This window comes from Miniopterus schreibersii, assembly GCF_964146895.1.
Source record: "Miniopterus schreibersii genome assembly, chromosome: 3".
NCBI classification, from domain to species: Eukaryota; Metazoa; Chordata; class Mammalia; order Chiroptera; family Miniopteridae; genus Miniopterus; species Miniopterus schreibersii.
This window is the reverse complement of record NC_138103.1, coordinates 82,651,058-82,671,836: the sequence shown is the minus strand read 5'-3', so window position 1 is coordinate 82,671,836 and position 20,779 is coordinate 82,651,058. Positions and strand designations below refer to the sequence as shown.

The following is a 20,779-nucleotide window of genomic DNA, read 5'->3' as shown; positions in this document are numbered from 1 at the left end:
AGCATAAGTAGGTTCACTCTTTCTAGAGGGTAATTTGTTATGAATTATGTCAGGCAAGATAAGTTATTTTGTGCAGAAGTAACAAGCAATCCCCAATGGCTTATGATAAATGTCTACTTGTTCACTTGATATGTCCATTGCAGGTGGGCTGCAGGTCTTTTCCATGTTGTTTTTCCTCTAGGATTTAGGTTGATGGAGGAACCTCTACCTGGATTATTGTGAGTCTCATCACAGAGGGAAAAGACAGTATCGCAAAACACATACTGGGGCTTAAAACTTATAGCCAAAGTTACACAAGTCACTTCTCATACTGAATTTGCCAGAGAACGTGGCATGGCTAAGTGTGATGCTACAGAGAGAAAACCTACTCCTGCTCCAGAGAGAAGCAGAATTATTTATGAAAATAACAGGACCACCTCATGGATCCAAACTCAAGACCTAACATTCTCCTAATAATTAGATCAATACACATAAACTAGAAATAACCTCAGTGCCGACCAAGAAATCATAAGTTAGCCCAGCTGGCCTGGCTCAGTGGTTGAGCATCAGCCTATGAACCAGGAGGTCACAGTTCAATTCTGGTCAGGGCACATGCCGGGGTTGTGGGCTCGATCCCCAGTAGGGGGCGTGCAGGAGGCAGCCGATCAATGATTCTCTCACATCACTGATGTTTCTCTCTCTCTCTCCCTCTCCCTTCCTCTGAAATTAATAAAAAGATATATTAAAAAGAAATCATAAGTTAAATAAATGAAAATATCCAGAAAATAGAATATATTGCAATAATTAAAAATAATGGTGTGTACTTGCTAACATGAAAAGATGTCCTCAAAAAGTTGTAAAGAAAAAAAGCAAATTACATGTACTATATTATATTAAATGACTCTGAATTTACACCTAAAAATTTAATTATCTCTAAGATAGGTGATTTTTACTTTCACATTTTACCTTTCTATGTTACCTGAGTATTTTACAGTAAGTAAGCATGACTTCTAATGTTTCAAAGACCAACAAAGCCATTTTAATATTCTCAATAATTAATGTACAGTGTGATGGGGATACAGCAAAACAGGCAATTTCATAGTCTGCTGATGGAAAGAGAAATTAGTACAATCTTCCTAAAAAGCAAGATGGCCTTTAAAATACTTATACTCTTAAATTCAATAATATGCCTTCTAAGAATTAATCTAAAAAGGAATGTTCTGATAAACCAGGACACCCATTCATCAGGCATTATGTCTGCAGCAAAATTTCAGAAACAAGCAAAATGTCTAACAAATGATTAAATAAATGATGATGTATGCAGAAATGGGTTTTGAAAATCAATATTCTAAACACAGAAATGAGCTCAAAGTGTGCCTGTAAGTGAAAAAAAAGCAGAATCCAAACTATTTACAGGATAAACTTTAGAAATAGGTAAAGAGACTGACATCACATCAAATGCTAACTTCATTACCTCCAGTTACCAGTAGTGTAGTTGTCTTGCTTTTATTTCCTTCTTTGTACTTGGTTCCCTTTTTATTAATTTCAACACCTAAATATTTCTTTTTTTGACAAGGCAGGGCCACATGGGGCCACTTTATTGCAGTTAAATACCTTTCTATTTTTGGTCCATTTTTCCGTAAAAAAATTAAAACACACACATAAATATTTCTATTGGAAGCAAGAAAACAGTATCTACTAGATATTACTGTTCAATGTCAGAGTAAAGGAGTAAGGGTCAGAGGGTGGTGCAATTGTCCACAGGGAAAATCGAGCTCTATCCAGAGGATCTTCACAAATCATTCAAATCAGAAACATTCTGCTTCAGTGAAAACGCCACATGCCCCAACTTCATTGCCCCTTGAAATTCAGCAAGAAAAGATTCGCCCAGCCTCTTAGCAGAGCAGATGCCGCTGCTGAGCCAGGGAACACATGAATAATGTCCTGATAATGGAAAGGCATTGCACAAGGCCTGCATTTGCACTGCTGTTAAGTTAAAAGCTAGAAGCAAATGAGTAATGACCTGGGACACATAAATGTGTTGGAAAATGTGTTGCACTGGAAAGATCTTTCCCCATTTGAATCTCCACTGACTACAGGAACTAATAACAATTTCCTAAATTATGCATTAAGATAACGCACAAGAAAAATAAGGCATGACAAAAATTAAGCATGACAAAACTGAAGAGGAGAACCATTCTGTTGGCCTAAATATTTTTATGAACTATATGGAAGAGAGAAAAAAAGTACTAAACACACACACACAGAGACACACACAGAGACACACACAGAGACACACACAGAGACACACACACACACATGCACACTGAGTTACAGGGCCCCAAAGCGCATTGTATTTTTAGTACATCAGATTCAAACAATGATTTCCAACACGGTAAAGAGCCGCTGGCTGTGACACCAGCACCAGCCCTCCTTTGTCCCTCAGAGAGGGCTGTGTTTCTGTATTTCTTATTGTCACATGATAAAAGAAAGACATACTACTCAACATGGCAGGGAGCACAGCTGATGGAGAAACTCCCACGACCCATGTTAATCCAGAATTCAGGGTCTTTATCACAGACTGTGTTGCCAACTGTGAGTTCCTTCGGGGACAGAGCCTCAGGGCTTGTCCTGCAGGAGCCTGGCATGGAGAAGCCATCGGTAAAGATCAGGGAAGGGTGGGTTGATGGAGCACCTGCTCCAGGTGAGGAAGGCAGGGCAGGGCCACAGCAGTGCAGCTCAGAGGCGCAGTCCTGTATCTGACCCCAGAACCACGGCTCGGCTTTACACATGGCCCATGTGGTGCCCTCAACACCACGGGGAAACCATCAAACATCACAGGCTAGCACCTCCCCTTCCTCGGGGACACCCCCAAACTGTTATTAGCCAGGCAGGCCACAGAGCTGACAGAGGAAGCCACGAGCACCCCAGGAAGTGCTTTCTAATTCTAGGGGTTTCTCTCAGGGTTTCCTTTCACAAGGGCAAAGCCTCGTGCTCTACAGATTCGCAGAACCACATTCTGAAATTTCCCATGTCAGGTGGAAATGCCTACCCACGCGTGAATTCAGAGCTAAAACACTGACGCTTAAGGACACTAGATGAGCAGCCCAAATACGCATCTGTCCACTGAGGACCTCAGTTTCCAACACTGTGCATCCATGGAATACCTGATGGTTTAGTTACAAGAATACTGGAGAGACATTAATCCAATTAAGTGGAATGTAAGAGGCGGAGGAATTTACCACAACCCGTGCTTAAGAACCTGTGGCCTTAAACACCTGTCCGCTGGAAAGAGCACCAGTTTCAAGACGTTACTAACCCTGTCACTTCCTAACCCTTTTGCTTCCGAGTGGAACTGGGTATTCTTTGCTTCCCTCTAACTCTCCTTGCCCAAGTCTGTCCTTTCCTCATTAGTGACAGACACCTCTGCCCTCTTCTCCTGCGAACTCCCTCCCTTCATTCTGCTCTAGCCCCTCTGGCCTCCTGGCTGTTCCAGAACATTCCAGGCACTCTCCCTCATTGCCTTTTGCTCCATCTGGACTACTCTCCCCGGAACAGCCACACAGCAAGGCAAGACTTCCAGTCCCTCCTGGAGGCCGCCTCCTCAATGAGGAGGGAAATTTCAGCATCAGCCCAACACTGGCGACACCTGCCTGGGCTGCTTCACCACTTCCCCTCGGTGCTGGACACTCCCTCACTGGCTAAGGACTTCACATGTTTTACTCAACCACCTCATTGACTGTTTACTTGAGCAGGAATTTCTATAGTGTTCAGCACGAGTGGGTGGTGCAGGGCACAAACTCTCAATAAATATTTGCAAATAAATGGACCCATTAAGCTGAAAAGAAGGCAACTTCATGCAGAATCGAGAGGTGTGTTTAACGCAAATCGTATTCTGTGTTATTTCTTTTTAAAGGAAGAATGGCAGTACAGTGTCTGCTTGAGTGTTACTAGTTAATAAAAATCCCTTTGCAATCAAAACGTATGCACAGTTTTTGGTAGACTGCGCATTGCTCAGTCTTGCCAGGCACGGAATGGGTCACCTCTGACTCCTCGTTAGTTTCATTATCAATTAAACTTCCACTGAGCACGTGGTGGCCGCCTCCTCTCGACCCCCTGGCTCTGGATAAAGATGAGTGATAAATCATGAAAGGCATACTCTGAAATTCAGAGAGAATGTGTCATGTCCCTTGGGCTAACCTCATATTACATTGTTAAAAGCACAGCTTGTCCTATTATGAGTATTTTCCCAGAGGGAAATACAGTCACATGTTAAGATTCTAGCAACAAATACTCCAAATGAGAAGTGTTTGCAGCACTGGGAACTCTAATTATGGGTTTTTCTCATTTTATGGAATAGGAAAGTCTCAGAGGAGCTGGTAGATAAAATTTCCTACTAAGCTGCATAAATTCTTTAACTTTAAAAAACACCTGACAAGACCTGGCGCTGGCCAATGTGTGGGAGAGCTCACTACCGGTTAACAAGCACAGGTTTTTCAGACTCAGGGATCGTTGGACCTGTTGGACCTGTTGGACCTGGGTCCAGGTAGTCCCACTGATGGGCTGAGCCTGGCAGCAGCCATCTGGGGTGCCCCAGAGGAGCCAAGAATCAAAATACCTCATGGAACCACCACCCTGGCCTTCAAGTTTCAATGTGGAGTCATTGTTGCAGCGGACTCCGGGCCAGAGCGGGTGCCTACATTGCCTCCCAGACAATAAAGAAGTTAACAGACATCAACCCCTACCTGCTGGGCACCATGGCTAGGGGTGCAGCGAACTGCAGCTTCTGGGAGCAGCTATTGGCTCAGCAACGTAGAATCTACAAGCTTCAAAACAAGGAACGCATCTCAGTAGCAGCTGCCTCCAAGCCGCTCACCACCCCGGTGTATCAGTGTAAAGGCATGAGGCTGCCCACGGGCACCACGATCATGGCTGGGATAAGTGACCCCCTGTCCTCTACCACATGGACAGTGAAGGAAGCCGGATCTCAGGGGCCGCCTTCTCTGTAGGTTCTGGCTCTGTGTATATGCACATGCGGTCATGTATCAGGGTTATTCCTATGAGCTAGAGGTGGAACAGGCCTATGATCTGGCCCATCCAGCCACTTACTCGGGAGGTGCGGTCCACCGCTACCACTTCTAAGAATGGCTGGATCTGAGTCTCCAGTGATAACGTAGCTGATCTACATGACAAGTACCGTGGATCTACCCTCTGAGGAAGGTGGATGTAGCTTCTTCTTTCTTGGGGCAATTATTGTTGGTAATATGGGTACAGCTCCCCATTCTATAGTGGAGGGGTCCCCAATTGTACTGATTTCTTTTTAAGCTCTGGTGCTTCAAGCTCTATGTGTCACCAGTTGTTAATGAGCCACTGCAGAGGTGACGATTTGTTTTACCTTCTTGGATGTTAACATTATACTACTCGACCTCAAAATTAATTAATTAATAAGAACGCCTGACAAAACTTTTAGTGAGAAGAGGCAGAAGAGAGCAAGCAGGCATGCCAAACACTCTAGATCCTTTTATGACCTCAGGAATTTCTCCATGTAAAAAAGCACTCACATCCACAACTCAAACAATTTTGCTGATTTTATTCTCAGTTTCAGTGATTTTTCAATCAGGGAGGCGATTTTGCCCCAGTCCACCCACCCAAAGTTACATTTGGCAATGTCTGGAGACATTTTTGGTTTTCACAAGGGGGGATGGGGAGAGTTGCTACTGGCATCTCTTGGGTAGAGACCAGGGATGCTGCTCAACACCCTACAGTGCACAGGACAAATGCCCACAGCAAAGAATTATCCAGCCAACAAACGTTAGTATAGCCAAGGTTGAGAAGTCTCAACAAAATAAAGGCCATTTAGAGAATCCCACAGCCAATATCATAACTAGTGAGGAAACACTGAAAGCCTTTTCTCTAACATCTGGTACACGGCAAGGATGACCACTCTCACCAGTTCCATTCAAAACTACTTTTGACACAGATCAATGGAACAGAATAGAGAGCCCAGAAGTAAACCCAAGAATGTACTGTCAACCAATTTTAGACAAAGGCACCAAGAATACACAATGGGGAAAGGATAGTATCTTCACTAAATGGTACTGAGAAAAGTATATATCCATATGCAGAAGAATAAAATTGGACCCATATCTGACACTATCCCCAAAAATCAAGTCAAAACAATTAAATGTAAGACCTAAAACTGTATTATTATTTTTAAAATCAAGTATATATAACTAGCAGCAAGACATAATATCCCTATTTTATCCAACAAGCAGGTACAAAACCACCTACTGTGTGCAACAAACTCTACTAGACTGAAGAAAACATAAACAATGATGCTAAGGATCTTTGCTCATAGAGCTTATCAAGTTCAGAGAGAGAGAATATCAAACAATCATTATAAAAACCAGAGAGAAGGAAAGGAGTTTCCTAAACAAGTTGCAAATGGGAGTCCAAAGTCAGAGAAGACATCCAGAGAAGGGCAGAAGAGAAATCCACAGGGAAGGTGACATATGAGACAGGCCAGCAGTAGAGAGAGGGGGAGTATATGAGTTCCAGGGAGAATAAGGACCTGCCAAGGCTGTGGGGACCGCAAGTCAGCTGGCTTCTGCAACATAGAGGGAAGCAGTAGAAAATCAGGCATTTGGAGCTCTACTGCGGGGGCCTAGAAAGAAGAGTTTTTGAAGATATTGTTGTAATACAAGTCACACGTGTAAAAATAATCCAGAAGTAGTAGCAGGATAGACTGGAAAGCAACCAGATGCAGGAAACCAGAGAGGAAGTACAGCATCTGTTTAAGTGAGATATCTCGAAGCTCCAAATTAGAGAGGCAGTGAGACCCCAATGAAAAGTGAGGGGCCATCACCAGAAACTGTCCAGTGTTTGGAAAGTGACAGGATGCAAGAGATGAGGGAGGCTGGGCCAACTCCAGGGTGACAAATAGGAGCAACTAGAGGCATGGGGGCAACCAGGGTTGGCTCTGTGATTTGCAGCCCCTGCACAAAATGAAAATGCAGGGCGCCCAGTTCAAAATCATTAATTTCAAGGCAGCAACAGCGCAGCATCATGCCAATGGCTGGTGCTTTTCAGCACAGGGCCAGGGGACTGCACAGGTTGCAAACCCACAGAGGCAGCCCTGGAGGCAACAGAAACAATGCCGGAAAGTGTGTGGGAGGGGGTAGCAATGAGCTGTGCTTCTAACATGTTAGTATGACATGCTGGGAGGTTAGCAGGGGGGACCCTGCACTTGACCTCGAATGCAGGTTCAGGAAAGTGGTTCAGAGCCAAGAGCCAGCATCAGCTGTGCAAGCTGTGGGGCTCTGCCAGCAGGTAATATTCAAGGGAATGTGTGAATCAGGGTTCTCCAGGGAGACAGAACCAACAGGAGATACAGACATAAAGAGCCATTACGGGGCACTTCCCAAGCCCCCTGCCCAAGACCCAGTCAAGGGCAAAACCAGCCAGGCCCTGCAGTCAACACAGCTACCCACCCCCACTCCCAAAACACAAGCAGGAGCAGGAACAGAGCCAGGAGGTCAAACAAGCTGCAGGACGCTGACCTCCACCTTCTCTTCAAAACAGAAAGCCAGGACTCCCTAGGAGGAAGAGAAAGCCTCCCAGGTTGAGCTGAACCATTAACCAGAAGATATAAATGCAATCCACCAGAGGGTCTCAAAGGTGAGCTGCATCGGAACCCCTGGAGCGTGTGCTGAACAGAGTGCTGACCCCACCCCAGGGTTTCAGATTCAAGGTCTGGGGTGAGTTCCCAGGTGCCCGCGTAGAGATGCCCAGGACGACCACTGGGCCCAGCGCTCGAGGTGAAATGGGTCAGGCTTAGGGCTTCACACACTGTTTTAAAAACTTAATTCCTTATCATACATTGTAATTTATAGGAAATTTATGGTAAGACACTTGAAGGTAGAACCGGCATGGGTGACACTGTCATGCACGTGGCCGGCAATTCCTGCATTTATTCATTTATTGAGTAAAAGGTCAAGAGAGGTTGACGTGAAGTTACAAAGATCTAGTTCTTTCATAAGAAATCTTGTTATAAATAATGTAAAAAGAAATAGAAAAAGTAGATTTGTGGTTGCTCAGGGCAGGAGGGGCTGGGGGACAGGGGGTGATAGCTGAAGGCAGGCTACAGGGTTCCTTTCTCGGGCCATGAGTGTTCTAAAACCGACGGTGCTGATGCTCACACGTGTCTGTGAATACGCTAAAAACCACTGAACTGCACACTTTAAAAGGGTGAATTGCATGGTATGTAAATTATATAGCAAAACAGCTGTTTTGAAAACATTTGTTTTCCTTTACTTTCCCTTTCAAATTATTTCCTTTTACTTTGCATTTGGGCATTTCCTGTCACTTAGAACTTTAAAGGCTTAAATTAGCTTTCTTCAAAAAAAATTTTTTCTATTTCTAGGCATCCTATGACTACTTTACTTTAATTATTTAATTTTATTCATCTAGACATTTTTTAAAAATCACAGAACAGTAGAATTCCATATTTTTAGAGATGGAGGTCATCTATATGTCAACCCACCCAATTTCCCAGGTACAGCTCTTGGGATTTTTTGAGTGAAAATCATGCACATGTAGTTCTATTCAAATACTGAAAAAGTATATGCCTCTTCTGCAACTGGAAAGGTATTTCAAATACATAATTTTTTATTATGCCTTCAGCATTTGATATTGTTTTGCTATAGACTGAACATCTGTGCCCCACCCCCCAATGCACATGTTGAAATCCTAACCCCAATGTGATGTTAGGAGGTGTGGCCTTTGGGGGTGATTGAGTCATGGAGGTGGAGCCCCCATGATGGGGCCACTTTCCCTTTCAAATCACTTCCTTTCACGTTGCATGTGGGGCATTTCCCATCACTTAGAACTTTAAACGCTTAACACTCTCCGGCCATGTGAAGACACTGAGAGATGATGACCATCTATGAACCAGGAAGCCAGCTCTCACCAGACAAGGGATGTCCAAAGCCCTTATCTTAGACTTCTCAACCCTTAGAACTAAGGGAAAGAAATACTTTTCGTTTATAAGCCACCCAGTGTATGGTATTCTGTCATAGCAGCCCGAAAGGGCTAAAATATGTTTTAATAGCAAACATTCAGGGAAATCCATTCTTTGGAGGGAAAAGGCCTTTTTCCTTTCTACAGAGGCATTTTTCTAAAGTACCCATGTTATCAATAAGAAAAACAAGCCTCTACGTATTTGCTAAAAACTCTAATGTCAAAATCAAGCCACTTGCAAATCGGTAATCCTGCCAGATGCAAAAGAAAGGTTGATATGTTTTTAGTTATTTTCATTGAATTAATATTAGGAAATTAAGTTAATAGCATCTTAAATATTTTTGGATCCAATAAAACTGTTAGTAGTGTCACTGTAAGTCACTGTCTTTAACAAATGAGATGGGGTTTTTTTAATAACTCAGTACACTTGTGCCTCATTCTAAACCAACCCAATGGATTTAGATTTGTTTACACCAAAAAAAATTTTTTAATGACTTCTATTAAAAACAAATTTACCACAGCCTCCCTGGTGCATTTTAAGTGACTAAATGTTTTAGAGAAATGTATTTATTTTGCTTTTCATGTATAGCAGTGGAGACTAAGCCCCCACTCTGGACCCTCCCCCATGGGTCCTCCCTGATCAAGTGCTCCCTGACTTCCACCCCCCTCCACACACACCAAATGTGTCTGTCCTGTGTCTGCTTGAGTGACAGCTCCCCTGTGATAAAAGAGTCCACTCTAAGCAACTAAGGCCAATGCTTCTGTCCCAGTGGGTATGCCCCCAGATGATACAACTCAACAGCTTTCCTCCAAAGCAGGGTTCCAGCTTCTGCTAAAAAAGCAATTCTGTGGTCTGTGGGTCTTTCAGCTTCACTGAGGTGACACTTTGTGTGTGGTCCCAACACAGAAGCAGCCTTCACAGGCAGGGTGACCAACCACCCTGGTTTGCACAGGAGTTTCCCAGGATGCAGGACTCAGTCCTGGGCAGGCTGGAATGAGTGGGTGCCCCTATAAGGCCATCACGTGCCTGCGGGAAAAGCCTCCCCACCCATCCCAGTGCATGGAGCATGAGGCTAGTGACCTCAGAGGTGGCCTGTTGCAGCCCACCCTTCAACAGAGGAGGATGGGCAGGTGACAAGACACAACAGTCGCTGGTCCTCTGCTCCATGGTGCCTCTTCTGTCCCTTTTCACTGCAGATGAAACAGGTCCCTCAGCGACCTGGATCCTCTGAAACAGAATGGTGAGAGCAGGGAGATGCGTCTCCAGGTAACAAAGGGACTCCATGATGCAGGAAAGTGGCTTCGAAATCTCTTCAGCGGAGTCCAACTGTGCCCTGGTGCTGCTGTAAATGGATTTATTTCCCAGAAACCCTCCCATTATCTAACAGCAACGAAAAAAGCCTTACTCACAGTGCCTGCAAAACGGAACCAGGAGCTATGTCACACCACTATTTTTAGCACATGACTCTTACCCCTGGTGTTTTCAAACACAAAAACTGGAAGGAAGGTCTAGAAGGGAGACATACAAACTGATCTTCCTATAGTAAGAGGGAGGGTCAGGCCCATAGGAATGCCTGGCTTGGCAACATCAAGAAAGGAAATGGAAGCAAACTTGGGAAACCCACTGCACTGCTTGTTTACAGCAGAGCAAGTGACAGAATCTGTCCCAGAAAGTCCCAGGGCGGGCTGGGGCTCTGACTACAGGGCTCTCGTACTCACAGAAAATGTTGAAGGAAGGAAAAAGGCTTGCAAGAGAAGAGGCTTGTGACAATCCCTGGCCTAAGAGCCATCCTTCCCTCCTCAAAATGTTCTCCCTCCTCAACATTCCAGAATCTGGACCTTCTCACCCTCCTCCAAGCCTCAGACCGCTTCCGTTTCTAAGGCAGCATCCTGGCCTCCACCCACTGTAATCAAAGGTGCCCCCAAGATAGGCCAAGATGTGGCCCCAGCACCCTTCTCTGCCCCCTCGCACCTCTCCTCACTCCCTGGCTTCATCCACACCCAGGGCATCAACAGCCACTTTCACTGTAGTCTGAACACCTAACTTGAGATCTAACCTCCCAACACATTTTTATGGTTACAAAAGGTTCCTCACCAAGTGGACATGACGTTTTCTTGATGACTGTTCTTTGGTTAAACATTGGTTTCCGCCTTTTCCCTTGGCTGAAATGGAAACAGCAGTACTGGAAAATCATCTGAGATTAATTCACCCACAGACACAACAGCTCCACTCACTGAGTGCCTATGCTGTGGTGTGGACTGTATATGTAAGTTACTAGTTTATTCCGTCTGGAACTGCTGTGAGGTATTGTTATCCTCATAATAAGTATTCCCATTTTCTAGATGGTAATCTAGAGGAAACTGTGGATCCAAAGATCATGTGACATGTCTGGGATCACCTCAAACCTGCATTAAGTGCTGATTCTGGTCCAGTCTGTCTAGGGAGGAGCCTGGGATCCTGCATTTGGGAAAAGCTCCTGGGTAATGCTTAGTAGCAATGGTTCAAATAGCCAATAATCCTGGCGGGTCCCAGTCCCACATATTAACCAGGTCTGATCAGGCTTTAGTTTCCAAAAGGAGATCTATTCATGATAGTAAGGCTACAGATAAAAGGTAATACATGCATTGTGGTAAAATACGCATAACATACAATTTACCACCTTAACCAGAGTTGCCTTCTGCCCTGGCCAGGTGGCTCATTTGGTTAGACCATGGTCCCGATACACTAAGGTTGCCAGTTCAATCCTCAGTCAGGGCACATACAAGAAGCAACCAGTGAATACATAAATAGGCAAAACAACAAATCACTCACTCTCTCTCCCCCCTCCCTCTTTAAAATAAATAAATATATTTTTTTAAATAGTTGTCTTCCTTCATTTTTATTAAACTTTTGATTTTGAAATAGGGATAGACCCACAGGAAGTTGCCTCCTTCAGCTATCCTCCCCAACACCAACTTCCTGCAAAATTGACAGTACACGAGCATGGCCATGAAATGGGCATTGCTGCAATCCAGAGCTGGTTCAGATGTTACCTCGTGCGTGTGTGTAGTTCTATGCCATTTTAAACCATGTATAGCTCCCTGTAGCCACCTCCACAATCTAGATACAGGGCTGTTGCATCACCACAAGGCCCCCTCCTTTCCTGCTACCCTGTTAGAGTAACTAACACCCACTCCTCTCCCCTAAGCCCTAACCTGGGCAACCTTGAATCTGTTCACCATCTCTACAACTGCATCAGTTCAAGAACGTTACATAAATAGAATCATACAGCAAATAATCCTTTGAGACACACTTTTTTCACTCAGCCTAATTCCCGTCTTCCTTTATTTTTAAACCAACTTCATGCACCGTCCCTGGTCTCAGAAAATGTGCAATTATTAATTTATTTAGCGCCCTTTACCGGGCACCTCCCATGAGCACTGCTTTTGCCTCTGCATCAACCTCCCTCCGGGCCCCCGACTATGCCTCTCAGTTGGACTGTCCCTTGCCAGGTGTGGCCTCTCATTCAAGAGTTAAATCTCAGAAACAGAAACCAGAGACAAATGTTCAATTCTCCATCCCATCACATACCTACTTGGGATCTGAATATTCAGAGCTGACATAACTATACCTTTGGAAGCATACATTTGTCTTACTGTTACTTTGAAATTGCTCTCAAATCCCACCACTCCAATCCAATTTTGCCATCAACCCAACCGTCATTAGGGATTTCATGTCTACCCTAATTTCCATATCTCTGATTTAGTAGAAATAAGCAAAATCCACCTTCAACTGTCTTTCAAATTCAGGAACACCATTTAAAAATAGTCTCTTTCACATTCTTTTATGTACACACACACACACACACACACACACACTCTGAATGACATCAAGGATTCTTAATATCCTACTTCATCTTAAAATCTAACCCCATTGTCTCTCTCTGTCTCTCACATACACACACACACATCCACCATCATTCCACAAGGCTGTCTAAATTTTCTTTGTTTACATATTTCAATAATTTCTCTACATCCTTCTTATTTCTTTTAAAAAAGGGAATTACATATTGCTTTACATATGTAACTGTTTTGACTTAATTTGGAGAAACCATAGAATACTGTGTGGTTAAGATTTAGAATCCCTGGCCCAAATAGGCTGTAAAGCCAGTCTCAAGAAATATCATAGAATATCACACAGACCATATTCTCTGAATTAGGTTAAAAATTATTTTAATAAAGCTTAAAAATACATATTAAAATTTTTAAACATAATTCTAAATAACTTCTAGGTCAAAAAAAGAGCAAATCATAATGTAAATTAGAACAAAACAATAATAAAATACTACATATCAAAACTTGAAAAGCAGAAGTGGTACTCTGAGAAAAAATTATAGGTAAAATTAACCTCAAAGAAAATAATAATAAAAAGAAAAGCAGAAATTGATGACATAGTGAAAAAAGAAATAGATCCGAAGGAAAAAATGAATAAAATAGATATTTTTGACAATATCTGTCACAAAAGAGAAACAGCACAATTTCAAAACTATAGAAAAACAGGATATGATACAGTTATAGCAGATATTAAAAAGAGAACTATAAAAATGTCATACTATTAACCTTTAAAACTTAGAAAAAATGGGACAGTTTCCTAGAAAAATAAAGGTTATCATAACAGACTCGGGAAGATTTCTCTGAATAATCCTGTAACTCTTAAAGAGTTACTGACCTAAGGCTCTGATAGGAGGGCTTGAATTTCAGTAATTTACAGTCAATTAAATAATATTTATAGCTTTTCCTATATTGTAGCCATATCTACCAGAAGTTGTAATTCAAAATAGCTTTGAATAATAGCCTGCATATTATATTGCTATGAATGTCAGATGAATAAGTGAGATTCCCTATTATTGTTTTAGATTTTTATAACACCTCTCCCATTAGTCTTCCTTTACAAGCATAGGGTGGAAAAGAAATCAGATGTTCAAAATCACCCAACCATCCCACCGAATTTCTAGCTAGCCCATTTCTCAAGTGCAGCCAGGAGGCAAAGGTGGAAAGCTCAGAAGCCCCTGGGAGAGACCCATGCGGGTTTAAAGGAGCATTGTGAGTAGTTTCAGGGTCATTCTAGAACCCAGCTCTCCTGATACTCTACATGCCCTCTTCTCTGAGCCCCACTTTCTTCAACTACAAAATGATGGGGGCCAATAACCTCTAAAATCCCTTCCAGCCACAAAATCCAGTGAGAGTGGTTCTTTCAAACTTCTAAAGCCTTCATCCACAAAAACACACAAAAAGCAGCATTTAATGTAACCCTTCCCATTAAAATTAAAAGAAGCCTTTGGGAGCTGGTGCTTGTTGGTGCTAGATGATTGGGACAGGAAAGATCTTGGTACCCCCTACTCAGGTACCTAACTAAAATTTTCCTTAATAAACATAAATTTAAAATAAACACGTATGGTTAGTGAATAACATCCTATACAAATAAAAGCAAATTCACACTTAAGAGGGTAAATCTGGGCTTGGCCTTGTAACTTGCTTCAGCCAAGGTGACACTGAACCTTATTGGCTCTACCTGCTGTCTAGAAACCCTGCTCCTGCCATGGAGAATGAGCCCAGGCCAGCCTGCTGGAGGAGGGGAGACCACACAGAGCAGTGACCCCAGCCAAGCCCTTCCTGGTCCTGCCATCTGCAGCTGACCCCAGCTGAATCCAAGTCCAGCCAGGATCAGTTGAGCTGGGCCACCCTTAGCAAAATGTTTGCTGTTGTATACATCCATGAGGTTTCAGTTATTTGTTATGCAGCATTGCTGTGGCCGTAGATAACTCATACACTTATATGAAAACACACGGGATATTTTTTATGATCTAATGATGAATATAGGTTATACATTTGCCCAAGCCAGTGGAATGTACAACACCAAGAGTGAAACGCAATACAAACTACGGACTTTGGGTGATAATGATGTGTGGATGTAGATTCACTGATTGTAACAAATGTACCCCTCTGGTGGGAATGTTGATCATGGGGAGGCTGTGCATGTGTGGGGGTGGGGGCATATAGGAAATCTGTGTACTTTCCCCTGACTTTTGTTGTGAAACTAAAACTGCTCTAGAAAAAAATTAAGTCCTTTAAAAAAACAAAACACACATGGGTCTTTCCACTACTGCTGGGCCCAGAGCACCGGGCCACGGTCAGTGGAGGAAGAAGAAGCAGATATCTGTCAGCCTGCCCACCACAAGCCCAGGTTTTGCCAGGCTCACTTCAGCTGACACACTTCTCTGCACCAGCCCCTTGGGCCCCAGTCTCCCTTCTCAACCCTTTCCCTGTGCTTGATGGCCCTCAACATATGTATGGAGGCGTGAGGCCAGAACTCACTTTCTCTACTAACTAGTGAGCACACAGGCCATCAGTACTGAGGCCTGGAAAATGCGGAAAGGCGAGGTATGAGCTCCACACAACTTGGTTCTTATTTTAGGGAAAGGTGAGTCCAAAGTTTATACATCTTCTGTAGCCTTTGAAAAACCACTACCAACAAAAAATTTATCATGTATCTGTCACTATAAAGGTACCGATCACCACTACAAATCAATAAAACATGGAAGCCCCTCAAGAGTAAAGGGAGACACCCCCATCCTGGGTGCATGGTGGGCTTTGCTAGTCGGTAGAGCAAAGGGTGGAGGGGGCCTTTGAAAAATGTCACGGAGACCCTGCAATCTATCCATGCCTGAGAAGAATTACATCAAGAAAGGAGTGCAACATTTTAAATTTAGCATAATTGGGCCTAATTTGGTTCAAGGGCTGACATTTCAACTGTCCTTCTGAACAATGAAGACGGGACACACACTTCCTTCGGTGGAAGTGCTATCTCCAGAGCCATCACCACCATAAAGGTGAACCTCCAGAGATAATAAGTAGACGAGAAGAATTAAGAAAAAGAATTACAGCAGCTTTCACTGTCCCTAATTCAGAGGGAAGAAAACAACCATAAATCTAAAAGACAGCGAGAGCACACTTCAACTGTCACTGGAGAATTACTTGACAAATATTTATATGTTGCATACTAAATTATGCAATCCTTTTAGAGCAATAACTATTTTAGAAGCAAAATTACGTGCTGAGCCACAACCAATATTCTACCAATCTCAGGAGTCAGGAAAGAACATATTTTCTAAAACAAAACACATGTGATCCTTAGTTACTCAAACCAAACAAAACATCTTCTTAACTGACCGGAGACCAGCAGCTCAACAAACACAGCTCAGAAAACCTTTCGAAGGCTTTAGAGACATTTTTCTTCCGGGAAGCTGGCTGTGGGCTGCACCTGTGAACTGTTCACTCTGCAGTTAATGCAATTAACTACCCCTCTACTCTGCCAAAGCTCTAGGGTGTTCTATGAGGTTTTTACTGTTACTAATCATGGTAACCTGTAGACCAGGCCCAAAGGGCTAGTGCCTCAGGGCCTTTGCACTTGCCATTCCCTCTTCCTAGAGTGCTCTCCCCAAGATATCTCCTCTACTTCTTTACTCAAATGTCACTTAGTATTTCTAAAGATATTTTTTACTGACTTTTTTTAGAGAAAGAGGAAGGGAGAGAAAGAAACATGGATTGGCTGCCTCCTGCACACCCCCTACCGGAGATCGAGCATGAAACCTGGGCATGTGCCTTGACCAGGAACTGAACCAGCAACCTTTCAGCACAGGGACAATGCCCAACCAACAGGCTGGCCCCTCACCACCTGGCCCAGGTCAGCCTCTAGAGTTTAAGCTCCCACATTTCCCTGTTCTGTGCTGCACCACAACCAACCACGCCGCACCTGCCTGTCACTGTCTCCAAAAGTCTCCCCTCACGAGGTTTCCAGGACTGTTCTCAGCTGCTTGCATCCAAGACACTTGTCCCACATATCTTTTCCCATCCTGCCTCTGGACCGGGCACAGCTGACAGAAGATATGTGCTGCCCGGCAGGGCGCGGCTCAGTGGTTGAGCATCGACCTAGGATCCAGGCGATCAGGGTTCGATTCCTGGTCAGGGCACATGCCCAGGGCTCAATCAATGACCCTCTCATCATTGATGTTTCTATCTCTGTCTCCCTTTCCTCTCTCTGAAATCAATAAAGATATATTTTTTTTAAATAAATAAAATAAAAGAAGATATGTGCTTTTACTTGGGAAGTGGTGAGGCCCTGTGCCTTTGGTTTATCTCAGGGGGCAGGGAAGTTCGTCTCTGACTGTGGTCTGGGCTTTAGCATGGAGGAGCTCTCCGAGTTCTTCTCTCCTTAACTAAAAGGCAAGACTGGCTCATCTTTGAGTCTCCTAGAGTACTAACCAGTGCCTTGCACACAGTAGGTCTGCAGTGAACACCTATGCAGTGACTCACTACTCTATTTGCCAGAGGGTCATGCATTTGCACTTTGGCACATTTTCTTCTTTCTGTTTTTCAGGAAGATGGATACAGTTTGAGCAACAGCACCTAGAAGTCATGGGAAAAGCCGAAGCTCTCTCCTGCCCCATTCAGAGCACAGAACACAGGACTTTCTCCTTCTGACCAGGAAGTAAAAGACCCCAAGAGTCCTGAGGTTGGCGGTCATATGTCATTTCTTCATCCCAATTTGGTGCGGAGCAGGTGCAAAGCAGAGAAACAAAGGGCTCTCAAGCAAAGAGAAAACCCAAGAGAAAACTCTTTGCCTGGCAGAAGAAAAAACAAAGTGGGGGATGCACTTTTAAGGAGAAGGCAGGTGAGTGAGAAACAGGACAAGATAGTAAACAAGGGCCATGTCCTAGGGCACGTCATGCTCACAGCCCCAGGATGTAGAAGCTGTCCTTAGCCCTATTTACAAGGAGAAAACAGAGGCAGAGAGCCTCCTGGAGGCTGCAGCCAGCCTCTCCTTTCCATTGCTCTCTCCTCACTGTATGCTGAGGGTGGGACTTTCAAAACTGGGTCTGTGAGGCCCAAGCCCCTTGGGAATGGTTTCTGGTTTTCTCAGGTGGTTCCGATGAAGCTGTTTTCAAACATTTTTTTTTTGACCCCCAAACATAATAAACCTGAGCCCAGTGGAGCCTCAGGGTGGGGGCAGGGCGAGCCGGGCCCTGCCAGTGGCCCCCACCCCCCAGCCCGCTGGAGACCCAAGGCTGCGCAGGACATGGGAGAGACCTACTCCACCAGTGTTCTTCCCCATCCTTCTGGGCTCCAGGAAAGAAGTCTCTGATATAAACATCTGTATGTGAAAAATCACCTTGAAAAAGTGAAAGTAGAACTGGAGAAACAGAAGCCCAAAACCCCAGGATGGAGGGCTGGGGTGTGGGCACTGCCTGGTGTCCCAGCAGGACCACCGTGATGCTTCCAGGAGGGCCCCACCTTAGCCCCTCCAGCCCTAGGAAACTTGGGGCCAGAGATGTCTGACACATTACAAGCACAGACCCTTCCCCAAGTTCAAGTTAGACACAGAGGTGTGGCCCTCCCAGCTCCTCCATGCCAAAGCCCTCCCTGCCTCCTGAGATAAATCAAAGGCACAGGGGTCCCAGCAGTTCCCAAGGAAAAGCACATTATCTTCTCTCGGCTGTGGGCTCCTGAGCAAAAACACTGGCATTGCTGGTTTGTGCCAGGCTGAGGCTGCAGCTCTCCCTCGGGACCTGGGGAACGTGACAACCGCGCGCGCCCGCTGCTTGTCCACACAGCACAGACTACCCGGCACCGGGGATCACTCCGCACATTTTCCCTCCGAGCGCTTGGCGGGCTGTTCTCGGCGAGCCATTCCCCAAGTCTGTGCGCGCTAACTTCTTCTTTTCTAAACGTTTCTTGCCGGCGCTGAGTGACACGACTAACGGACAGATGCGCTGTGCCCCTCTCCCCCCGCGCCCGCCCTACCAGGTCCCCAGGCCCGGGCGGGGCGGGGGGGAGGGAGATGGCACTGGGGCCACCAAGTCGGAGATCACGATGGCCGCGGGGCGCGGGGTGGGGAGAATTAGCAGGGGATCTGGGAAGGAGCCCGAAGGGAAGGGCAGGGGCGGCGCGAGGGGCAGAGGGGGCAACTGGAGCGCCGGGAGGAAGGGGCTGTGCCCCACAGGCCGGGAAAGTGACGGTCGGAGACATCCAGCCACAGGCTTCCAGCCCCAACCCCGGCGCGGGCCCCAGGACTTGAATTAGGAGGGCGCCGGGGCGGGAAACGAGGCCCCGGGACCAGGCGCGCCTCCCGCAGGGCTGTGACCCCGGACTAGTCAAACTCCTCCCGCCCCGGCCCGGGACCCGAGGCTCCACGCGCGCCCACGCCAGGGAGCGAGGAGAAGGCGCTCTTTGCAGTCGTCAGGTCCCCGAGGGGCCGGAGAGGCTCGGGATGCGTGCGGTGGGGGAATGGGAGGCGCGGGGAGGGGCCCCGAGCCCCGCGCAGACGCCCGCTTACCCGGCCGTTGGGATCGGTCTCCCGCACCTCCTCCACGCGCGGCCCCCGCCGCACCAGCGCCTTCAGCAGCCCCACGTCGTTGGCGCTGGCGGCGCGCAGGAGGGTCGCCGCCTCCGGGATGCCCTCGGGGACTCGCTCCGGGACGCCCTGCCCGCTCCCGGCGCCGTACTCCTCCTCGCTTAGGGCGGGGTAGAAGGAGTCGTCCGAGGCGATGCTGCGGGTGTCGGGCAGACGCGAGAAGTCCTCGTAGTCCTCGTACTCAGCGGGGTCTCCCCCGGCCTTCGGGTCCCGAGGCGGGGACGGCGGCTGCGGAGACACGCAGAGCGCCCCCCCGCCCTCCGGCCCGGGCCCGGCCAGCAGCACCATGCTATCGGCCCGGGCGCGGGCGGAGACGGCGCCTCTGGGCGCGCACCGAGGTCACCGCCCCGTGTCCCTGCGGCTCCAGGAAAGCAGGGCTCTGCGGGCTCCAGGCGCGTGGAAACCGCGCGCGGCGGCTGCGCTGGCGGAGGAAAGTCGCGGGAGGCTGGAGAGAGCCCCTGGGCGCTGGGAGGAGCGCGGGGGCTTTCCGAGCGCGGCGGGCGGACGCCGGAGCGCGCCGGAGGCAGGGGGCGGGGACCCGCGGGAGGGGGCGGGGCCGCCGCGCCCCCGGAGTCCCCGGCCCCGCCGCGGGTTCCTCGGAAAAGTTAAGAACCGAGAAGACTTGGTTTCTCCGCACGGCCGGGACCGAGCCCCGGCTGCCTTGCCCGGAGCTGAGAAATGCGGGCGCCGGAGAAGCAGCGGCGGTAACTGAAGAAGCCGAACGCCAGGGCGCGGGCAGGGGCTGCCGCGCGCTCCCTCGGCGCGGGGCGAGGACCGTGGTGCGGTCGCGGGTCGCCGCCGGCCGAGCCTGCGCGCGCGTCGGGAACGTCAAACCCCGAGCCCCGCGCGACCCAGGGCTCCTGGCCTCCAGGAGGGGGGGTAGTTTCTTGGGGTCGAACCCATTGGTCACCTCCCCAGGAGTCTGGGCTTCGGGGCCATCTCCAGTCCCAGCGTAAGACCCCGGAACCCCGGAAGCACCCCGGGCACCGAGGACAAGTGGCGGGGGAGGTGAAGCCCAAGAGGGGGGGGAGCCAGGCCGGGGCGCGCGGCGGACGGCGCCTCTCCGAGCTGAGAGCTCCGCGCTGCCGCGGTGAGGCCCCAACTCCGGGGAGACGGTCCGCGGAGTCCCCAGGTCACGCAGAAGCCGCACCAACTGTGGTCTGCACGTGGATCCTAAAAGACCCACCCGGGAGAGTCGTCCACTAGCCTAAGGGGGGAATGTTTGCGTGAGAAGAGTCTGCGCCAGGCCAGAGCTGTGATGGACCCCCTCCCTCGCCCTGCCCAGTGCCCCCGCGCTTGGAACTGGAAGTGGAGACGGACTGACGGACCGAG

At 47.2% G+C, this 20,779-nt stretch overlaps 1 protein-coding gene and 1 pseudogene across 4 annotated transcripts in view; one reads left to right on the top strand and one right to left on the bottom strand.

Moving 5' to 3' along the window:
* ANKRD33B (ankyrin repeat domain 33B) overlaps positions 1 to 19,897 on the bottom strand; it is a gene marked incomplete at its 3' end in the record, with an annotated part of 54,795 nt that extends 34,898 nt beyond the window's left edge. The window contains exons 1-2 of one of the 3 annotated variants that reach the window (XM_081132859.1): positions 19,194 to 19,897; positions 4,411 to 4,426 (exon numbers count right to left, since the gene is read on the bottom strand). In XM_081132859.1, the coding sequence (XP_080988985.1) occupies positions 4,411 to 4,426; positions 19,194 to 19,735 (558 nt within the window). In that variant the 5' untranslated portion in view covers positions 19,736 to 19,897. The remainder of the gene's footprint in view (positions 1 to 4,410; positions 4,427 to 19,193) is intronic. The other 2 variants (XM_081132860.1, XM_081132861.1) reach the window with 2 other exon arrangements.
* LOC308554451 (proteasome subunit beta type-5 pseudogene) lies at positions 4,434 to 5,194 on the top strand (annotated as a pseudogene). Its single transcript has 2 exons — positions 4,434 to 4,445; positions 4,486 to 5,194. The product of its transcript is annotated as a proteasome subunit beta type-5 pseudogene (transcript).
* Positions 19,898 to 20,779: the final 882 nt, after the last annotated feature.